Source organism: Dermacentor variabilis, chromosome 2 (assembly GCF_050947875.1).
Source record: "Dermacentor variabilis isolate Ectoservices chromosome 2, ASM5094787v1, whole genome shotgun sequence".
Taxonomy (NCBI): Eukaryota; Metazoa; Arthropoda; class Arachnida; order Ixodida; family Ixodidae; genus Dermacentor; species Dermacentor variabilis.
The window spans coordinates 20843037-20861088 of NC_134569.1; the positions used below are offsets into that span (position 1 = coordinate 20843037).

Sequence of the window (18052 nt, forward strand, 5' to 3'; positions counted from 1 at the left end):
ACTCACTCACTCACTCACTCACTCACTCACTCACTCACTCACTCACTCACTCACTCACTCACTCACTCACTCACTCACTCACTCACTCACTCACTCACTCACTCACTTACTCACTCACTCACTCACTCGTCCTCGACGGCCACTAACCATTCACGTATGACACGGTTCATCTCTTCCGGCGGATCTGCAGAACTTTTTGCCTGCTCACACGCACTGCGCCGGTTCCAGCTTCCCGAAAGCCGAGCAGCCGAGAGCTCAAAGCAGCGCAGCCTTCGACGTCAGCCACGAGACAACATTCGCCTGTCAGCCTTATAGACGCGTAGTAGGAGAGCAAATCAAGTTGTGACGGAGCCACTCAAAGCTTAGGCGTGCCGACGATAACCTCGCTGTCTTTTCGACATTGAAAGCTTAAGGAAATCCAAGTTTCCATGCCGTTTCTCCTCCTTCCAGGAGAGGAAAAAAAACATAATAAATGGGAGTGAACACGCGATGGCGACAATGAACAGGCAAAATCTCTTTCTCGTGTAAGCGACGCACGGTGGTCGCGCGTCCTGTCACTGCCACGCCCATTTCTTTGCCGCTCTCAAAGGAGTCGCCACATCTTGATAAGCCTCGCGACATGCACGCGTGGCGCGCCTTGTCCGCATTGTGGTGCAGCAAGCTTTGCGCTGGTGTTTCCTGTTTTTCTCTTCTACCACCCAAATGCAAAGACACGCGCCGAGGCTCCACACCTTTGTGTTGTCATTGCCCCGTGGCTTCTGATCGCCTCGGAAATTCCCCTTGCGAGAGCACACGTTAGCGTACAATTTAAGCGCACTATTCTAAATTACTCTATACCAAGCAAAACGTCTACTATTGGAGGCGCTAACGCAAGCTTCGTGTTTACAAAAAAAAAAAAAAAAAATTAGAAGAAAGCGATGAAGTAACGCGTATGTAAAAAGCGTACAGTCTGGCATGGGTGACTGACAAGAAAGGCAGATGGACATGCTAATTCACTCCCTTCTTTTCTTCTTTTTTTGTTTTTTACGCCTCTTTGAATTATACGAGGCGTGATCAAAAAATGATCGGACTGTTGCAATAAGGACATTGTTTTGACAGGTATTACTTGATCAAATTTGCCACCTTCGAAGTAGTTCTCTTTCTGTTCTATTGTGTTGTTAGTTCTCTCCTATAGTTCCGAGTGCAGCGAGTGTCGTGTACTATTGTGTGTCTTCGCCTTGTCCTTGTCAGTGCGCCACCACCATCAATGTATGATGATTAATCACCAACGAGACCAACTTTCCACATTACTGTATCTCTCTTCTGTATTTATGTGAGATGATGTTATGTATAAATTTGTTTTCCATGTGATTTGTGTGGTGAATTGTTTCAGTGCATTTACGTCACCTGGCTGTCGAACTTTTTCGTTGTTAACGTTTATTTCATAGCTTCGGTTACGAGTGCCTAATTACCCAATCGGCAAGATGTAGTAACTACGTAGGCACTGTTATTGATCATGTACTACCAAATTAGCTGCTTCCGCCCAAAGCAGGTATCTTGAGTGCGTATATCACAAATCATTGTCCTGTGTTTTTGTACTGCGATTTCCTTTCTCGTGTTCGCAGCATTTTTTTCGCCAAACTTGTTTTAGAGAGAAATGTGTTCATTGATGCGGTCACAGCTATCAATTGGCCCTCGGTAACTGATATTACTGACCCACAGAAGGCATTCCTGAAATTATTAATTTTGTTGCGCACAGACTTTGATTTGAGCTTTCGTAGAAGGAAATGCAAAAAAGAAAAGCTTCCTCCCAAAGCTCCTGGTATAATAACGGATTATTGAAGGCGATGCGTACACGGGAACATCTGTATAAAAAACAAATGCGACCTTTTAATGTCCACCTGCTTTGCAGGTAGAAAAAATTCTACACTTCTCACAATGCTAAATTCAATGAAGCCAAACGCAAATATTATGGAGAGAACTGAATGTAGATGAGATATGAATTTGCTGAATGTAGATGAGATAACATTTAAACATGGAAAATTGTGAATGACTTCTTAAATAGAAAAATAAAGGGTGATCATATGACTGTAATGAGGCATGAAAATAGGGTTTACGGCCATCCGAAAGAAATCGCTGATGCCTTCAATGGTTTTTTCTCCAATCAGTCCGTGAACGGATCGCATGAATTTGGGGCTTCCTTTGCTCGTCTTCCTCATTCATTTCTTGTGCTGCCAACAACACCTCACGAGGTACTTTCTGTCATACGAATTTTGAGAACCCCTGACACGGGGCTTGATGGATTGCAGCCTTATACCATATAAAAAATGATTGCTCATCTGACATCAGATATTATCTCTCTTTTAATTACAAATACATTCAAATCGGGCATTTTTACAAATGAGCTCAAACGAGGAAAGATTATTGCCGTTTTCAAAAAAGATGACTGCTCATTAATGACAACTATCCGCCCATTTGCACTTTCCCTTTCTTCAGTAAATTAATAGACGAATTAGTGGTAATACCTTTAACACAATACCTTTCAAAATTTGATCTTTCTTCTAATCAGTTCGGATCCCGGCAGGGTTATTCCACCGACCTAGCGCTAGCCTTCCGAACTGATATTTTGAAGAAAATTCTTGATGAGGGAAATTTTGCCGTCTCAGTATTTCTCGACCTTACTTAAAGCATTTGATACAATTGATCATTCCATACCCCTTAAAAAGCTTGAATTAATTGGAATCTGTGGTCCTTCTCTGCTAATTTTAGAGAGTTACTTACGTAACCGAATTCAAATTGTCAGCGTTTCTGATGTTGTCACGGATATGAAAACCACTAATTTATATCTTCCACAAGGGTCCATTCTCGGTCCTCTTCTCTTTGTCATTTTTATAAATGATATGCCTAACCGTCTTAAATGCTCCCAATGTATGCTTACGCCGATGACTCGCTGAGACTAAATTCTGCAAATAACACTTCAGTACTGCTAACTAATCTGAACTCTGATATTGCAGACATTCAGGGATGGTGCAATGAAAATAAACTATAGAAATAAACCCTCTAAAATCAAAGTTCGTTGTTTTCAGCTCTGGCCAACGTTTCATAAATAATACACCTCCTCTATTAATTGGGCAGCATCATATTAACGCGAGTGATTATGCCAAATGCTTGGGAGTCAAACTGGACCGCAATCTTAAATTCAATTATCATACTGCATGCATAAAAAAGAAAATGGCATGCGGCATGCGAGTCCTCATCAGAGTAGGCTCCAATTTTAACTCTAACACGCTATTATCACTCTATTACGCATTTATTTATTCACATGTCAACTGTGCTGTGACGTTATTGGGAAATGCATATTTACACGTGTACTTGTACATCTTTTTCGGGTGACCGCTTTTCACCGCCTAACAAATGTTACCGTTCAGCGCAGGACGCGCCCGCATGTATCGGAAGTTTCTGGAATGTTATCGATTGTTCTTCCTGCTGTCTGTTGTCACCGAAGCTTGTGTAATCTGACTGCATGTGCGACGCGAATTGTGTAGAACTTTCTGGAAGACACGCGGGCACCAGCGATTACTCTGGAACTTCCGATGGTCCGTGTATAAAAGCTGACGCGCTTGACCCACTGATCAGATTTTAGACGATCGCCGATTGTGTTCGCTGCTGTCGCCTTTCTTTGAGTGTAGCCTGTTTTTGAGGGCACAAGCTCGCCCAATAAAGCGCTAGTTTCGTCATTCCCAGTTCTGCTTTCTTCAGCGTCACTAGTACGTGAGAATATAATACTCATATCAACTCTTTGCAAGTCATTCAAAATCAAGCCATCAGGGTACTAACTTATAGCTCCTACAATACTAATGCAAAAGAACTGCTCAGAAGCAATAACATGCTCACCGTATCTCAGATAATTAACTGTAATTTGGGCATATTGTTTTATAAGCTGATTAGCAATCAGCTCCCCATTGACTTAATTTCAGAATCTTTTTTGAATGCCAACATTACAAGATTTGCATCTAACAAGAAATTGATCTTGCTAACGTGCACACTAATTATGGTAAATTCACTTATCGTTTTTTTTTGTTTAATTGTGGAACTCCTTGCCTTTAGGTATAGAAGAGTGCAACACCACCTACAAATTTAAAAATTATCTTAAAATGTTTTTGATAAATTTGCTCTAATTGCTGGGCGTCATTTTATAGTTCTTGCTCACATATATTGCTTTTGAGACTTTCTTACAGGCTGGCACCCTAGCTTCACATATACTGCGCATATTTTTTTTTTCCAATTGATGTACCTTTGTGTTGATGTGCCTTTGTACCATTCACGTTTGATATACACCTGTTCATACTCGCACATTTTTTTCTTCTTTTCTATCGATATTTTCTTTTCTTTTTCTTCTTTTTTCTGTATTTCTGCTATACATGTTTTTTATCCTAATTATACTTTTTGACCTGTTTAATCTCGTGGTATTGCTTTATTTTGCTGCCATGTAGTAATTCCTCTCACCGCCTAACCTAGACCGGAGGTCCCAATTGTTGCGTTTCGCCTGCGACACGTGGTTTTGCCGGCGCGACTGCGGCGGGGCGGCAGACATTTTGGCCCGATCGTCGTCGCCGCAACACTCATCGGCAGGTGTTTCCAGGCGCGACTGCGGCGATGCGACCGCAAAGGATCACCCTCTCATTCCAGTCATTGTGCCCGAAACAGGCGATGCCAAAGCAGGGATCATCCTCTCATTCCAGTCATTGTGCCCGAAACAGGCGATGCCAAAGCAGGGATCATCCCCTCATTACAGTCATTGTGCCCGACCGGCAGCGCTACAACAGGGTGCTACGAGATCGTGCTCGACATGGTGCTACGGCATCGCTACAACAGGGTGCTACGAGATCGTGCTCGACATGGTGCTACGGCATCGCTACAACAGGGTGCTACGAGATCGTGCTCGACATGGTGCTACGGCAGCGCTACGACAGTGTGCTTCACCATTAGCCCATTGTACATTCACGTGCTCGTCTTTTGAGGGGTTCCTTCTTGCCCTCAACTGCGAGAGTATAAAAACAGCTGCCCCGGACGCCAAAAGGAGGGCTCCGATTTCTTCTGTTGAGTAAAGTGCTCTCCCGTCTCTCTACTTCGGTCAACCTGACCGCCAACTCTTTGCGATGTTAAAATAAACAAGTTGTTTTGTTGTTACCAGTCGACTCATGCTTTGCCGGGACCTTCGGATGCTTCCAGTTGTACCCCAGGCCGCCAGGCCAACGCTACCCTTGGGGCTTGCGACCCAGGTACATCCACGGGCGTCAGCGCCGAGTTCCCAACCGGTCGTACCATCGGTGCGATCCAAACATCTGGTTGGCAGCGGTGGGATCACCTCCGACTTCAAACAACTGTCTGCCAGCGGTGAGATCGCGACAACGGAGGCCAGCAGCGAAGTGATGCAGTTGACTGTATGCTGAGCAGCTCATCGACGATCCGGGAGCAGTGCAACGAGCCCTGTGTGACGACTGGTTGCCTGCAGCGGAACGACTGCGCGGAATTCCTGCCTGCGAGGTTTGGTGAGTGCGGGACTTTCTTCTTCTGAGCTTTGCCAGGCTTTTGTTAGTGTCAGAAACAGAGCTGGTAATTGTGGTTGTCGTTGCTGCCGGGTTAGTTTGCGGCAAGACAATAGTAAGCAGTAGAGAAAGCAGCATTCAGAGCAGCCATGGATTTGAAGTCGTTGCGCAAACCGAAATTGTTGGAGCTTGCAAGAGAGTTGGGTCTGGATGTCTCAGACAAACTAAGAAAACCTGAACTGCTAAAGGCTATTCTTGAGTTAGAGGCTGAGGATGACGAGCTGTCGGAATGCCTTGAGACTATTGAGGAGAGGTCAAAAAGACAGGAGCGCGAACTTAAAGAGCAAAAAGAGAGACAGGAGCGCGAACTTAAAGAACAGAAAGAAAAAGAAGAGCGTGAACGTAAAGAACAGAAAGAGCGAGAGCAACAAGAGAAAAAAGAAGAGCGCGAACACGCTTTGGAAATGAAGCGTCTCGAGGTAGAGATGGAACGCGCTCGTAATGGAAGTCAGGCACACGGTGCAGGAGAACGAGTATTGTTCAAAATGACTGACCTGATGCGGCCGTTTAAGCTTGGAGAGGACATTGGTTTGTTCCTGGTTAACTTTGAGCGAACGTGCGAGAAGCAGGGGTTCTCTCGGGAAACGTGGCCACAGCGCTTGCTCACTTTGTTACCCGGCGAGGCGGCCGACGTAGTCGCTCGCTTGGATAGAGAGGAGGCAGAGGATTTCGACAAAGTGAAATCGAGTCTTCTAAAGAAGTACCGGCTGTCTGCGGAGGCGTTCCGTCGGAAGTTTCGGGAAAATGAGAAAGGCAAAAGTGAGTCATATACAGAGTTTGCGTATAGGCTTAAGTCGAACATGCAGGAGTGGCTCAAAGAAGAGAAAGCGTTCGGTGACCACGATAAAGTTCTGCAGTGCTTCGAGCTAGAACAGTTTTATAGTCGGTTACCGGAGAACGTGCGATACTGGGTCTTGGATAGGCCAGACGTTTGTACGGTGGCTAAAGCCGCTGAGCTAGCCGAGGAGTTTGTGACGCGTCGGGCTCGCGGAGCTAAGGATGGTCAAAAGGGTGAATTTGGCTCGAAGTTCGAGAGGCCGAAGTTCACACCCATGAGAGCAAAGGGGAACACGCGTAGTGCGGATGCGAGTGGAAGCAGTGCGACCGAACCTAAGGAGACGGCGGCAGCCGAAGCCGAACGCAGAAAGCGGTTCGAGATGAGGCGAGCGGGCGTTTGTTATACGTGCCAGAAGCCGGGTCACTTTTCGGCGCAGTGTCCGGAAACAACACCAAAAGTTGTGTTTTTTTCAATAGGCAGCACTGACGAGAACATGAAGCTTCTCGAGCCTTACATGCGAGACCTCCTCGTGAACGGGAAAGAGTGCCGAGTGCTTCGCGATTCCGCAGCTACGATGGATGTAGTTCACCCGTCTTATGTAGAACCCCATATGTTCACGGGCGAGTGCGCGTGGATCAAGCAAGCCGTGGAAGCTCATAGCGTGTGTCTGCCAGTAGCAAAGGTGCTTATTGAAGGACCTTTCGGAGCGCTTGAGACGGAGGCGGCAGTGTCATCTATGCTGCCACCCCAGTACCCGTACCTATTTTCAAACAGGTCCGATCACCTCCTGCGCGAGAAGGGGCTTTTGTTTGGTGAAGCTAGTGTTCAGGCCTTAACCAGATCGAAGGTTCGGGAGCTCGCTGCAAAGGCGGTAGTTGCGGGGCCGACGTTATCAAACAACGAAAAAGGGTCAGAGGCGCAGCAAGCTGATATTCAGAGCACGCCCGAACTGAATAAACTTGAGTCTGTAACGTTAAAGGCACCAGATACCGGAGAGGAAAATCCCGATGCGGGAAAGTTAGAAGAGCTATCTACTGATTTGCTCATCGCGCCTACGTCAGACGGACTTGATAGGTTGCTAAAAGTCAGCCGGACGGCTTTGATAGCCGAGCAAAAAAAGGATGGCAGCCTGGAAAACGTGCGCTGCAATGTCAAAGAAGGTATCGCCAGGAAAACTGCGCGTTTTGTGGAAAGAGGTGGAGTCCTGTACCGGAAGTATCTAGACCGCAGAGGAGTGGAGTTCGATCAGCTGATCGTGCCTCAATGCTATCGTCAGGATCTGTTGCGCTTGTCACACGGGGGTTCGTGGTCCGGACACCTTGGAGTTAAGAAAACTAAGGACCGTCTCTTGCAAGAGTACTATTGGCCAGGGTGTTTTCGGGACGCAGACCATTTCGTGAGGACATGTGACACTTGTCAGCGGGTGGGCAAACCAGGGGACAAATCGAGGGCGCCGTTGAAATTGGTACCTATCATTACGGAGCCTTTTAGACGGCTCGTTATTGATACTGTGGGACCTCTGCCGGTAACAGCCACGGGGTACAGACACATTTTGACTGTGATCTGCCCAGCGACAAAGTTCCCTGAAGCAGTGCCGCTTAAAGAACTCAGCTCAGTTGAGATAGTTAATGCACTACTGTCCATATTTGCGCGAGTTGGTTTCCCTGCGGAAATCCAATCAGATCAGGGCACAGTGTTTACTAGCGCTTTGACGACAACTTTTCTCGAAAGGTGTGGGGTAAAGCTGTTACACAGCTCAGTGTACCACCCACAGTCGAATTCCGTTGAGAAGCTCCACTCCGTCATGAAGCGCGTGTTGAGAGCGTTGTGTTTTGAACATCGAACTGACTGGGAGCTGTGTCTGCCTGGGGTGATGTTTGCTTTAAGGACCGCGCCGCATGCGGCTACGGGGTTTTCGCCAGCTGAACTGGTGTACGGTCGCTCGCTTCGATCTCCGCTTCGCATGCTTCGAGAATCGTGGGAAGGTAGGGGCGACGACCCAGTCGTGGTGGAGTACGTGCTTAAGCTCCTCGAACGCTTAAGAAGGGCACAGGAGTTGTCAGGTGAAGCAATGACAAAGGCCCAGCAGAGGGCCAAGGTTTATTATGATCGGACAGCCAGGGCCCGTCGTTTTGAGGTTGGCGATGAGGTCATGATATTGCGCACATCGCTAAACAACAAACTAGACGTGCAGTGGGAGGGCCCAGCACGAATTGTTCAGAAACTGTCGGACGTTAACTACGTGGTAAGTCTGCCAGGAAAGCGGAAAGCACAGCAAGTTTACCACTGTAATCTGCTCAAACCTTATAGACAAAGGGAAGCAGTGGTGTGCATGATGGTAAACGTTCCTGAAGAGCTTCCGGTCGAGCTTCCGGGACTAGGCTCAGTGACGAACAGGGAAGACACCGGTCAAGTCATTAGTGACCTTATCAGTAAAGCGCCGCTGTCGCCTGAGCAGAAAACCGAACTACACCAGCTATTACAAGAGTTTCAAGGTCTGTTCTCTGAGAGGCCTGGTAGGACTTCTGTACTTACTCATGATATAGAACTTACCTCCCCAGAGCCAGTACGATCCAAGGCGTATCGGGTGTCACCCCGCCAGAGCGATATTATGGAGGCTGAGGTAAAGAAAATGCTACAGCTCGGTGTTATTGAGGCAGGTGAGAGTGATTATACCTCCCCTTTGATTTTAGTTGAGGTACCGGGCAAGGAACCTCGTCCTTGCGTCGACTACCGCAGGCTTAATTCCATCACTAAGGATCAAATTTATCCGATCCCTAACATCGAGGAGCGCCTTGAGAAAGTTAGTAGCGCTCAGTTTATTTCCACCCTAGATCTTGTCAGGGGTTATTGGCAGGTTCCACTTACAGAAGAGGCTAGTAGGTATGCGGCGTTCATTTCACCAATGGGAACATTCCGTCCTAAAGTGTTGAGTTTTGGTTTGAAGAACGCGCCATACTGTTTTTCAAGCCTCATGGATAAAGTGTTGCGGGGACAGCAAGAATTCGCTTTACCGTATCTAGACGACGTAGCGATATTCTCCGCATCCTGGTCTGAGCATATGGCACACTTGCGGGCAGTGCTAACCCGCCTGCGCGAAGCGGGCTTGACAGTCAAGGCTCCTAAGTGCCAGTTAGCACAGGCCGAGGTTGTCTACCTCGGTCACGTGATTGGTCAGGGTCGTCGCCGCCCCTCTGAAATAAAAGTGGCCGCTGTGCGAGACTTTCCGCAACCGCGCACAAAGACCGATATTCGGTCGTTCTTAGGTGTCGCCGGCTACTATCAGAGGTACATCCCTAGGTACTCTGATATCGCGGCTCCCCTGACGGATGCTCTAAGAAAAACAGAGCCTCAAACAGTCGTCTGGGACGAGACAAAGGAAAGAGCTTTTAGCGCCCTAAAGAGTGCCCTAACAAGCCAGCCTGTGCTACGATCGCCAGACTATACAAAAGGGTTCATTGTTCAGTGCGATGCTAGTGAGCGAGGCATGGGCGTTGTACTGTGCCAACGGGAAAATGGAGAAGTAGAACACCCCGTCCTGTATGCTAGTCGTAAGCTGTCCAGTCGTGAGCAGGCGTATAGCGCCACCGAGAAAGAGTGTGCGTGTCTCGTGTGGGCCGTTCAGAAATTGTCATGCTATCTAGCCGGCTCGAGGTTTATCATTGAGACGGATCACTGCCCTCTCCAATGGCTGCAGACCATCTCTCCCAAAAATGGCCGCCTCCTGCGCTGGAGCCTCGCTTTACAACAATATTCCTTTGAGGTGCGTTACAAAAAGGGGAGTCTCAACGGTAACGCCGATGGCTTAAGTCGAAGCCCCTAACGTAGGAATCAGCCTCAAAATTGTTTGTTACTGATGTTTTTCTTCCTGAGGCAGGATTTTTTTTAACATATTGCTTTTGTTTAGTGTTTCAAAGTGATGATATGCTTTCTAGTGCAATTTTTCAATTTGTGGACGCGTTCTGAGTGATGCTAGACTACTGTAAGGAACTAGGCAGTGGTATAAAAAGGGGAAAGAGCCTGGCAGGGCTTAGTGAGGGTTGTGCCGTGCTTGCTGACTGAGCGGTTGAGTTTCAGCGTAGTTCTAACGCTTGCCGGGAACGAGAACAAAAATGTGAACTCTCCCGAAGTCACTTTGCAGTGTCCCGTGCGAACCTGAACGAGAGAACGAGGCCTTCTCTGTGCGCTGCGCTCAAGAAACGTCGAGGGACGCCCGACTTCGGTTATGAGTATCATCGAGCGACATCCCTCCGGCCAGCGGATGCAGTCCCCTGTCCATCGGGATCTCCTTCCCCCGGCGGGGCGGTCTGTTGCGTTTCGCCTGCGACACGTGGTTTTGCCGGCGCGACTGCGGCGGGGCGGCAGACATTTTGGCCCGATCGTCGTCGCCGCAACACTCATCGGCAGGTGTTTCCAGGCGCGACTGCGGCGATGCGACCGCAAAGGATCACCCTCTCATTCCAGTCATTGTGCCCGAAACAGGCGATGCCAAAGCAGGGATCATCCTCTCATTCCAGTCATTGTGCCCGAAACAGGCGATGCCAAAGCAGGGATCATCCCCTCATTACAGTCATTGTGCCCGACCGGCAGCGCTACAACAGGGTGCTACGAGATCGTGCTCGACATGGTGCTACGGCATCGCTACAACAGGGTGCTACGAGATCGTGCTCGACATGTTGCTACGGCATCGCTACAACAGGGTGCTACGAGATCGTGCTCGACATCGTGCTACGGCAGCGCTACGACAGTGTGCGTCACCATTAGCCCATTGTACATTCACGTGCTCGTCTTTTGAGGGGTTCCTTCTTGCCCTCAACTGCGAGAGTATAAAAACAGCTGCCCCGGACGCCAAAAGGAGGGCTCCGATTTCTTCTGTTGAGTAAAGTGCTCTCCCGTCTCTCTACTTCGGTCAACCTGACCGCCAACTCTTTGCGATGTTAAAATAAACAAGTTGTTTTGTTGTTACCAGTCGACTCATGCTTTGCCGGGACCTTCGGATGCTTCCAGTTGTACCCCAGGCCGCCAGGCCAACGCTACCCTTGGGGCTTGCGACCCAGGTACATCCACGGGCGTCAGCGCCGAGTTCCCAACCGGTCGTACCATCGGTGCGATCCAAACACAATATAGTCTTTGACTATGGCACCTCCTTTTGTATTTCATATCTATCAAAACATGTAACTACCTTGAAGCAATAAACTTTGAACTTTGAACTACCTTTATTCTGTTCAGTGCCGACTGCTGTATCATATTTAGTATACCAGGTGTTCAAAATTAAGCTTTATGGTTTTCTTAAAATTAGGCACTGTGCAGATAAGTTATGTGGCCAGGGGGACACCGAGTGAGTAGATAATTATCACTGTCCGCAGCCCAATGAACTAAAATTGAATACTTAACTTGTTGTTGACTGCAGCAAGTGGGTATGTTTGTATTGAAAAGCTAGAGGCAGTCGTGTTTCTACGCAGTATCAGCTGAAAGAATTCTTCTAGCGTGTCTGTGCTCCGAGATATCCGACTCCAAATTTTATTTGTCATTCACATGATTAAGCGTGCAAGAGAGTTGGGATCGGCGCAAAACTCCTCCCTGATGTGGCGGGGCTGTTGCGTGTGGCGTTTAGTCTGACAACAGGGTGGAGGCATAGTCAAAGAGGATAACTGTTCCCCTTCTCCTCTCGGCTGGCAAAATCAAGATATAACAGCTCGGTGTGCTGCGCAGTTGTTGCTCTTGATTTCAATAAAACTTCCAATACTTGAAAATTAGCAGTCACTTCTCTTGCGTAGCCCAGGCAAGGGCTATGCCCGCTCGTCTAGCCACCATTACGCATGCGCACTACCCTCCGGCTTCTCCACTCGCGCCATTTTCTCGGCATGGCAGCTGCCGCCATCGTTACAGGCTGCACGGTCGCGTGTTCCGACAGCGGTTCCGGGTTCCGGGTTCCGGGTTATTCGATTTTTTATTTCGCCAGCCGAGAGCTCCATTTCTTTCTCTTAATGTCAATTAGAATATCGGCTATATCCATTTGCTATCTGTTACAAACCGCTATCTTTCTGTCTCTTAACATTATGCCTAACATTTTTCGTTCCATCGCTCTTCGTGCGGGGCTTAACTTGTTCTCGAACTTTTTTGTTAGCCTCCAAGTTTCCGCCCCACATGTTAGCACCGGTAGAATGCATGGATTGTGCATCCTTCTTTTCAGTGATCCAGTCAGGATCTGTCAATGCCTGCCGTATGCACTTCAACCCATTTCAATTCCTTAAGTTTCCTACTCTTGATCAGGGTCCCCTGTGAGTAATTGACCTAGATAAATGTACTCTTTCACCGACTGCAGAGGCTGATTGGCGGTCCTGAACTGTTCTTCCCTTGCCCTGCTATCGATCATTATGTTTGTTTTCTGCATAATAATCTTCAACCCCACTATTACACTCTCTCTGTTAAGGTGCTCAATCAATTCTTGCAATGTGTCCCCAGTGTTGCTGAACTGGACAACGTCAACTGCAAACCGAAGGTTGCTGAGATATTCTTCGTTGATCCTCACTCCTAAGCTTTCCCAGTATAACAGCTTGAATACTTCTAAGCATGCAGTAATAGTATTGGAGAGATTGTGTCTCTTTGCGTGAACTTTTTCTTGATGATCTCCTAAATATTATATACTAAAAATAAGTTCCCTTTAATAGCTACGCGTCGCTTCAATTGCCTGTTCCAATTCTGGAACGTCTTCCAGAACGACCTTCGACAGGGGACTCTCGGATATTTGCTCTGAAACATCAGTATTGCCTTCGGCAATTGTCATAATGTTTATTTCTTTATTTATTTATTTATTTTGAATCGTTATACGGTATAGGAGGCAGATATTAGCATAGTTCATTGACGCTAGCCACACCTTCTCTTTTAGACTGCGGCAGTCGGCAGTAGGGAAACGTAGTTATTACAGATGTAGCCTATGCCGAGCTGTAGATGTACATTCGCGCAACCCGAACCGCGTCATACGCAGTACGTATACGGTTCATAATCTGTCTATAGTCGTTTCGCCACCTAAATCGTAGACAGCGCTCGCCATGTATGGATAGCATAATCGCCAACGCGGATCGAACATTGCGCAATATATGTGCGTATATAACGACATACACAGTGAAGTAAAAAATGGGCAATGTGAAACAGTTTTGAATAAGGACAATGTATTACAGCGAAGCTGTCAACCTCTAGTTAGTCTGGACTTTCCCGCCGTCGTCCTCACAGAAAAAAAAAAAGATACCTTCAGCGATTGAAGCGAAAAGCGCATACATTCTTTGGTATCACGCATACAACAAAGAACAAAGAATTCGTCTCAATAAAGAACAAACACAAAACAAGCGTCCAAACCACAGAATTGATGGTAAGGTGCTCCTGCTAACAATGCGAAGCACGTAGCGTTGCCCGCATACGTTTACCGGTAAAGATTACTGCTGCGAAAGCTGCTGGGGCGACGGCAGCTTGCGACGTGGGCAGGGACGTAACTGGCCTTTCATATATAAATCAACCAGCCTAGCTACTGATTTCACTGTTGTTGCAGCACCTCTATGTGTAGCCAACGCAAAGCGGTGCAGCGAAGCTTCGCTGGACCCCCACTTTTGCAGGGCCGGGATGCCGAATCAATCCTCCTTCAACACCAGGTCGCGACACACATCATATAATTGATATACGCAGATAAAAATAATACATAACACTATTCCGCGATTTGGTGATCTTCAGAGCTGCCCGTTCCCTTTAGAGCCCGTTTTTACAGATGCTCGAATATCCAATGATTCGAGGCTCATTCACAGAGCACATGTTTAATTTTGCTATATCACGGTGACACATGGACAAACGTATTGGAGGTTCCGTTTATTGCCGCTTTTTTTATATAAATAACTCTTTTCGCACTGAAATTCTCACAAAAATAACATCGTTACGAGGATCAACACTACATATAAGTGAGTGCCACTGCAAGAATGGCTTCTTGCCCCCTGTGTAAGAGCATACGCACACTTAGTACTTCAGAGGCAGTGTCCACTGCTGTCACCACTGCGCATGCAAAGTGGGGGGCGCCCAGCATTATCCTGAATTAGTATTTTCTGCACAAAAACAGAACACCGCTTGGGCTGCATTGTGAAAAACCCACGTTGTAAAGAGTCCGGAAATGAATGTGCAATGGGGACTGCCTTTTGCGGTCGTTTTCTTGTTTATCCGCGTACGATTGTGAGAGTAGATTGCCAGCGTCTGTGAGTGCTTATAGCAGTACTTGAGTAACCAAGCAGCATTTTTGGTCGTGTGTTACGAGCGGTTTACAGCGCAAGCCTCGACTTTCTGCAATATACGTGAAACTGCGGCGCCCTGTTAGCGTGGTGACGAAATGGCTCTCACAAACTGAGAAACGTAAAAGTTCCGTGGTTACGCGGGAAAAACAAAGAAAACAGCGACGTCGCAAAGTATAACTTTACCTGTAATTCTGTGTTCACGTATGCTCTATTGACAAATTTATTGCCAGATAATTGTTAGACTAAGCATGTAGTAAATTGTGTTATCTGTCGCATGATATTTTGACAAAGACATATAATATAATATATAACAATTCATTATAAAAATATAAGCTTTGAAAGAACAGCACCTAAATAAGAACGACAGCAGCAAGAAGGAAAGTATACATGTATGTCGCCCTGTTTATTATTCTGTTCATGCTGTTAAGTTATAATTGCATTCAGCAAGTATGCACTACTTTAGTTTGTTAAACACCGTAATAAGGATTCACATTACCGGAAGTCATCGCAACGTACACTCGCGAGCAAAAGTTAGAGATACCACGGCATCAGCGAAAAATACAAATTTCTTGCAGCAAAGCCATGTAACCTGCTTAACGCGTTACATTGGTCGAACATGCGCACCTAGGCACTTGTGTTCAGCCTGCATGCCTAGACTGCTATGCAAAAAAAAAAGTAAGAGAGAAAGTTCGCTGCGTCCGTGATCGCCAAACCTTTTTCGAGCGAGTATACAGGAAGCCACGGAATTATTCTAGTCCAGCCTTCCGTCCCGATGTTTTCTTATCAGAAATAAGAAAGCACCCTGACTGTGTCAGCTATTGCAATTCCGTTGCGTGCGAAGAACATGCTCAGACATGCGAGCTACGGCCGGGCACGTAGGCTAATTCGTGTCGGTTGCGTGCAGGAACTGCGTCTATACGCACGCCACCTGTGTTAAGGTTCAGTTAGCCCATACTTGATCGCTTGGTTAAAATATTGGCATTCTCAGGACGTCGCTGGCTCGGTGCCCATACATAGTACTGTTCTTTTTTTTCACATTTTCTTTTTGATTCGACGTCGAAATCTGCCACGTTACTCTGTACACACACCGCCCTTTCTTATACTGCACTACCGCGTTATGGCATAGCCCGCGAGCAACGGCTAGACTGTAAATATCAGAGGGGAGAGCGGGAGCAAAATCAAGGAACGGTAAACAAGTTATTATTATGCGTCCTTTTTGTGAAAAGGTATGCTTTTCATTTCACAAGTTCGACTAATGTATCAAACTGATGTTAGTTTTCTTGTCATCATTGTTATATAGCATTGTAGCCTTCAGGGTGTTTCTCAACACATCTTGACAGATGATCACACTATGCTCACAGCTATAAGTAATGCTATTCATATTTATAACATTTAAGTTTGACGGATCGAGTCTACGTTAAAACATTTCTCGTATCTTGAGAAACCCCCAACATACTGTCCTCATTATTGTTTCAGTAGTTTGACAACAGTCGAATCGCTGGTGCAGAAAACGGTCAGGCACAGCGCCTTGATCCTCTGCCGTGCTGTCAGTTATTCTCAGAAGTGAATTAGGCAACGACAAGATTTTCAAAAAAGAAAGGCGACCACTTGCGCCAGAGGATGGAGCACCCGTACAGAGCAAACAATGTCAAAGTCACCACTCAGGCTTAATCGTTCCCAAGGTAGAAGTGGCACCCTTCGCTTCCAACCTTGAAGAGCGATTTCTTAAACATTTTGCGCGCGTCGCAGACACGAGCAAGACGATGAACACCGTGCAAACAAAATGTCCCGTCTCGCCTCCGGACGCGCGAGAGCACGCCGGCGTCGCCTGGATCGACTCTTCATCTCAAGGGCAGTCTCCCGTTCACCGGAACAAACTGAGCGCGCCGACACGCGATTCGTCGGTTCGCGCGTGACGTCACGGCTCGTCGCCTGCTTCAAAAATGGCAGGCGCGCGCGAGATGAGGAGGAGTCGTTCGGCGAGAGGAAACGCGCCCGTCTCGAAACCGAAAGTGTGTCCGGTATTCGCCTCTGTCGAGCAAGTCCTGACGGCGTTCGAAGAAGACATCCGAAAGCACGCAGACCCGTTTCGTCCCCAAATCTCTTCAACCACCGTCCTTGTCTCTCTCTCTCTCTCTCTCTCTTTTTTTATCTTTCATTTTACTTTCTGTGCTGACTTGGACGCCACTCGACTGACTGATCCCTGGCCACGACGACGACGATGTGCCTACTATACCTCTTTGTGAATCCGCATCCGAAGCCGGACGAATACCTGCTTGTGTTAGCCAGTGTTCGGGACGAGTTTTTCGGCAGGCCCACCAGCGGCGTCCACATATGGGAGAACAACCCCCAGATCGTCGGACGTGAGTGGGAACTGTTCAGTTTTGGACTCTCCTTGCTTGCCATAATTATTATATTACTTCCGCTGCACTTGGTTTGTTGATCGAGCAGCACAAACCGCAGCTCAAGTCGGACAGCTTTTATTTCATACGCACTCCTGTGCATGTGCCCTCAAATTTTATCGAAGCAAGCATGACGTTCAAATCACGCAAATTAGTTGTTCTGGAAATACCCCTAAGAGCTCTACCATACCCGTCTGCTTATGAATGGCTATGTTTAAAAATAATAAAAGCATGTATCACGCTAAATATGCAGCGAATCCCGGTAAAACGGAACGAAGAGAGTCTAAGGGCAGGGACACAAATGCATGCAGAGCAAGCCCGTGCCCAGTCCACCACCCCCGCCTAAGCGGGTCCGCCCGATTCACGTTACTTTCATTCTTTGTATCGAGGAGGCACGAATCGTAGTTTCTTCAGCTGCCGGCACCCGACAGCGTGAGCTTCCTATTGGCCGTTAAGTACAACGATACATGTTTTAAAAACGGCAAACCGAGTTCATGGACAATTAGCACTCCCGGAGGGCACAAAAAACCCAAAAGATAGCGGACAGTAGCAGCAGCGACGGCAGCCCACTAAGAAGCATTTCCTCATACCAGAACAAGGGACATCTGCCGGAACGATGAGGTCCTAATTTAGCTTGTGAAAGTGCCTCCAGCAATTAGTAACAAAAATGGTGATGTACAAAGGGACTAAAGAGAAGTGCGAACCTGATTGATGCGTGAGCGCACTGCCGTGCTCTCTAACTGAAAGCTTTGAAAGTTTCATGGAACAGCTTATGTAACACTGGGACCTAGCCACACCGTATAGCCTAACCTTTGGGAACTGGCAGATAGAGACCGCTGCAACCGCGTTCCTTTTTTTTAAATAGACAACACTTCTTTATTATGCATATACACGTTATACAGACAACAATGCTTTCATCCTTAGCCAGTGGCTAGTTATGGATCCATGCAAAGAAAATGAACTTATGAAAAAAAGGCAGGTCGTCTAATACATGTATAAACTAAGTGAGAGAAA

The 18052-nt window shown here is 47.1% G+C and overlaps 1 protein-coding gene across 2 annotated transcripts in view; it reads left to right on the forward strand.

Moving 5' to 3' along the window:
- LOC142571482 (transport and Golgi organization protein 2 homolog) overlaps positions 1-18052 on the forward strand; it is a 206500-nt gene that overhangs the window by 140026 nt on the left and 48422 nt on the right. The window contains exon 1 of one of the 2 annotated variants that reach the window (XM_075679870.1): positions 16618-16999. The exons of the other annotated variant lie outside the window; for it this stretch is intronic. Within the exon in view, the coding sequence (XP_075535985.1) occupies positions 16858-16999 (142 nt within the window). The 5' untranslated portion in view covers positions 16618-16857. Of the gene's footprint in view, positions 1-16617; positions 17000-18052 lie in introns of those variants that run through there. 2 annotated transcript variants of the gene reach the window in all.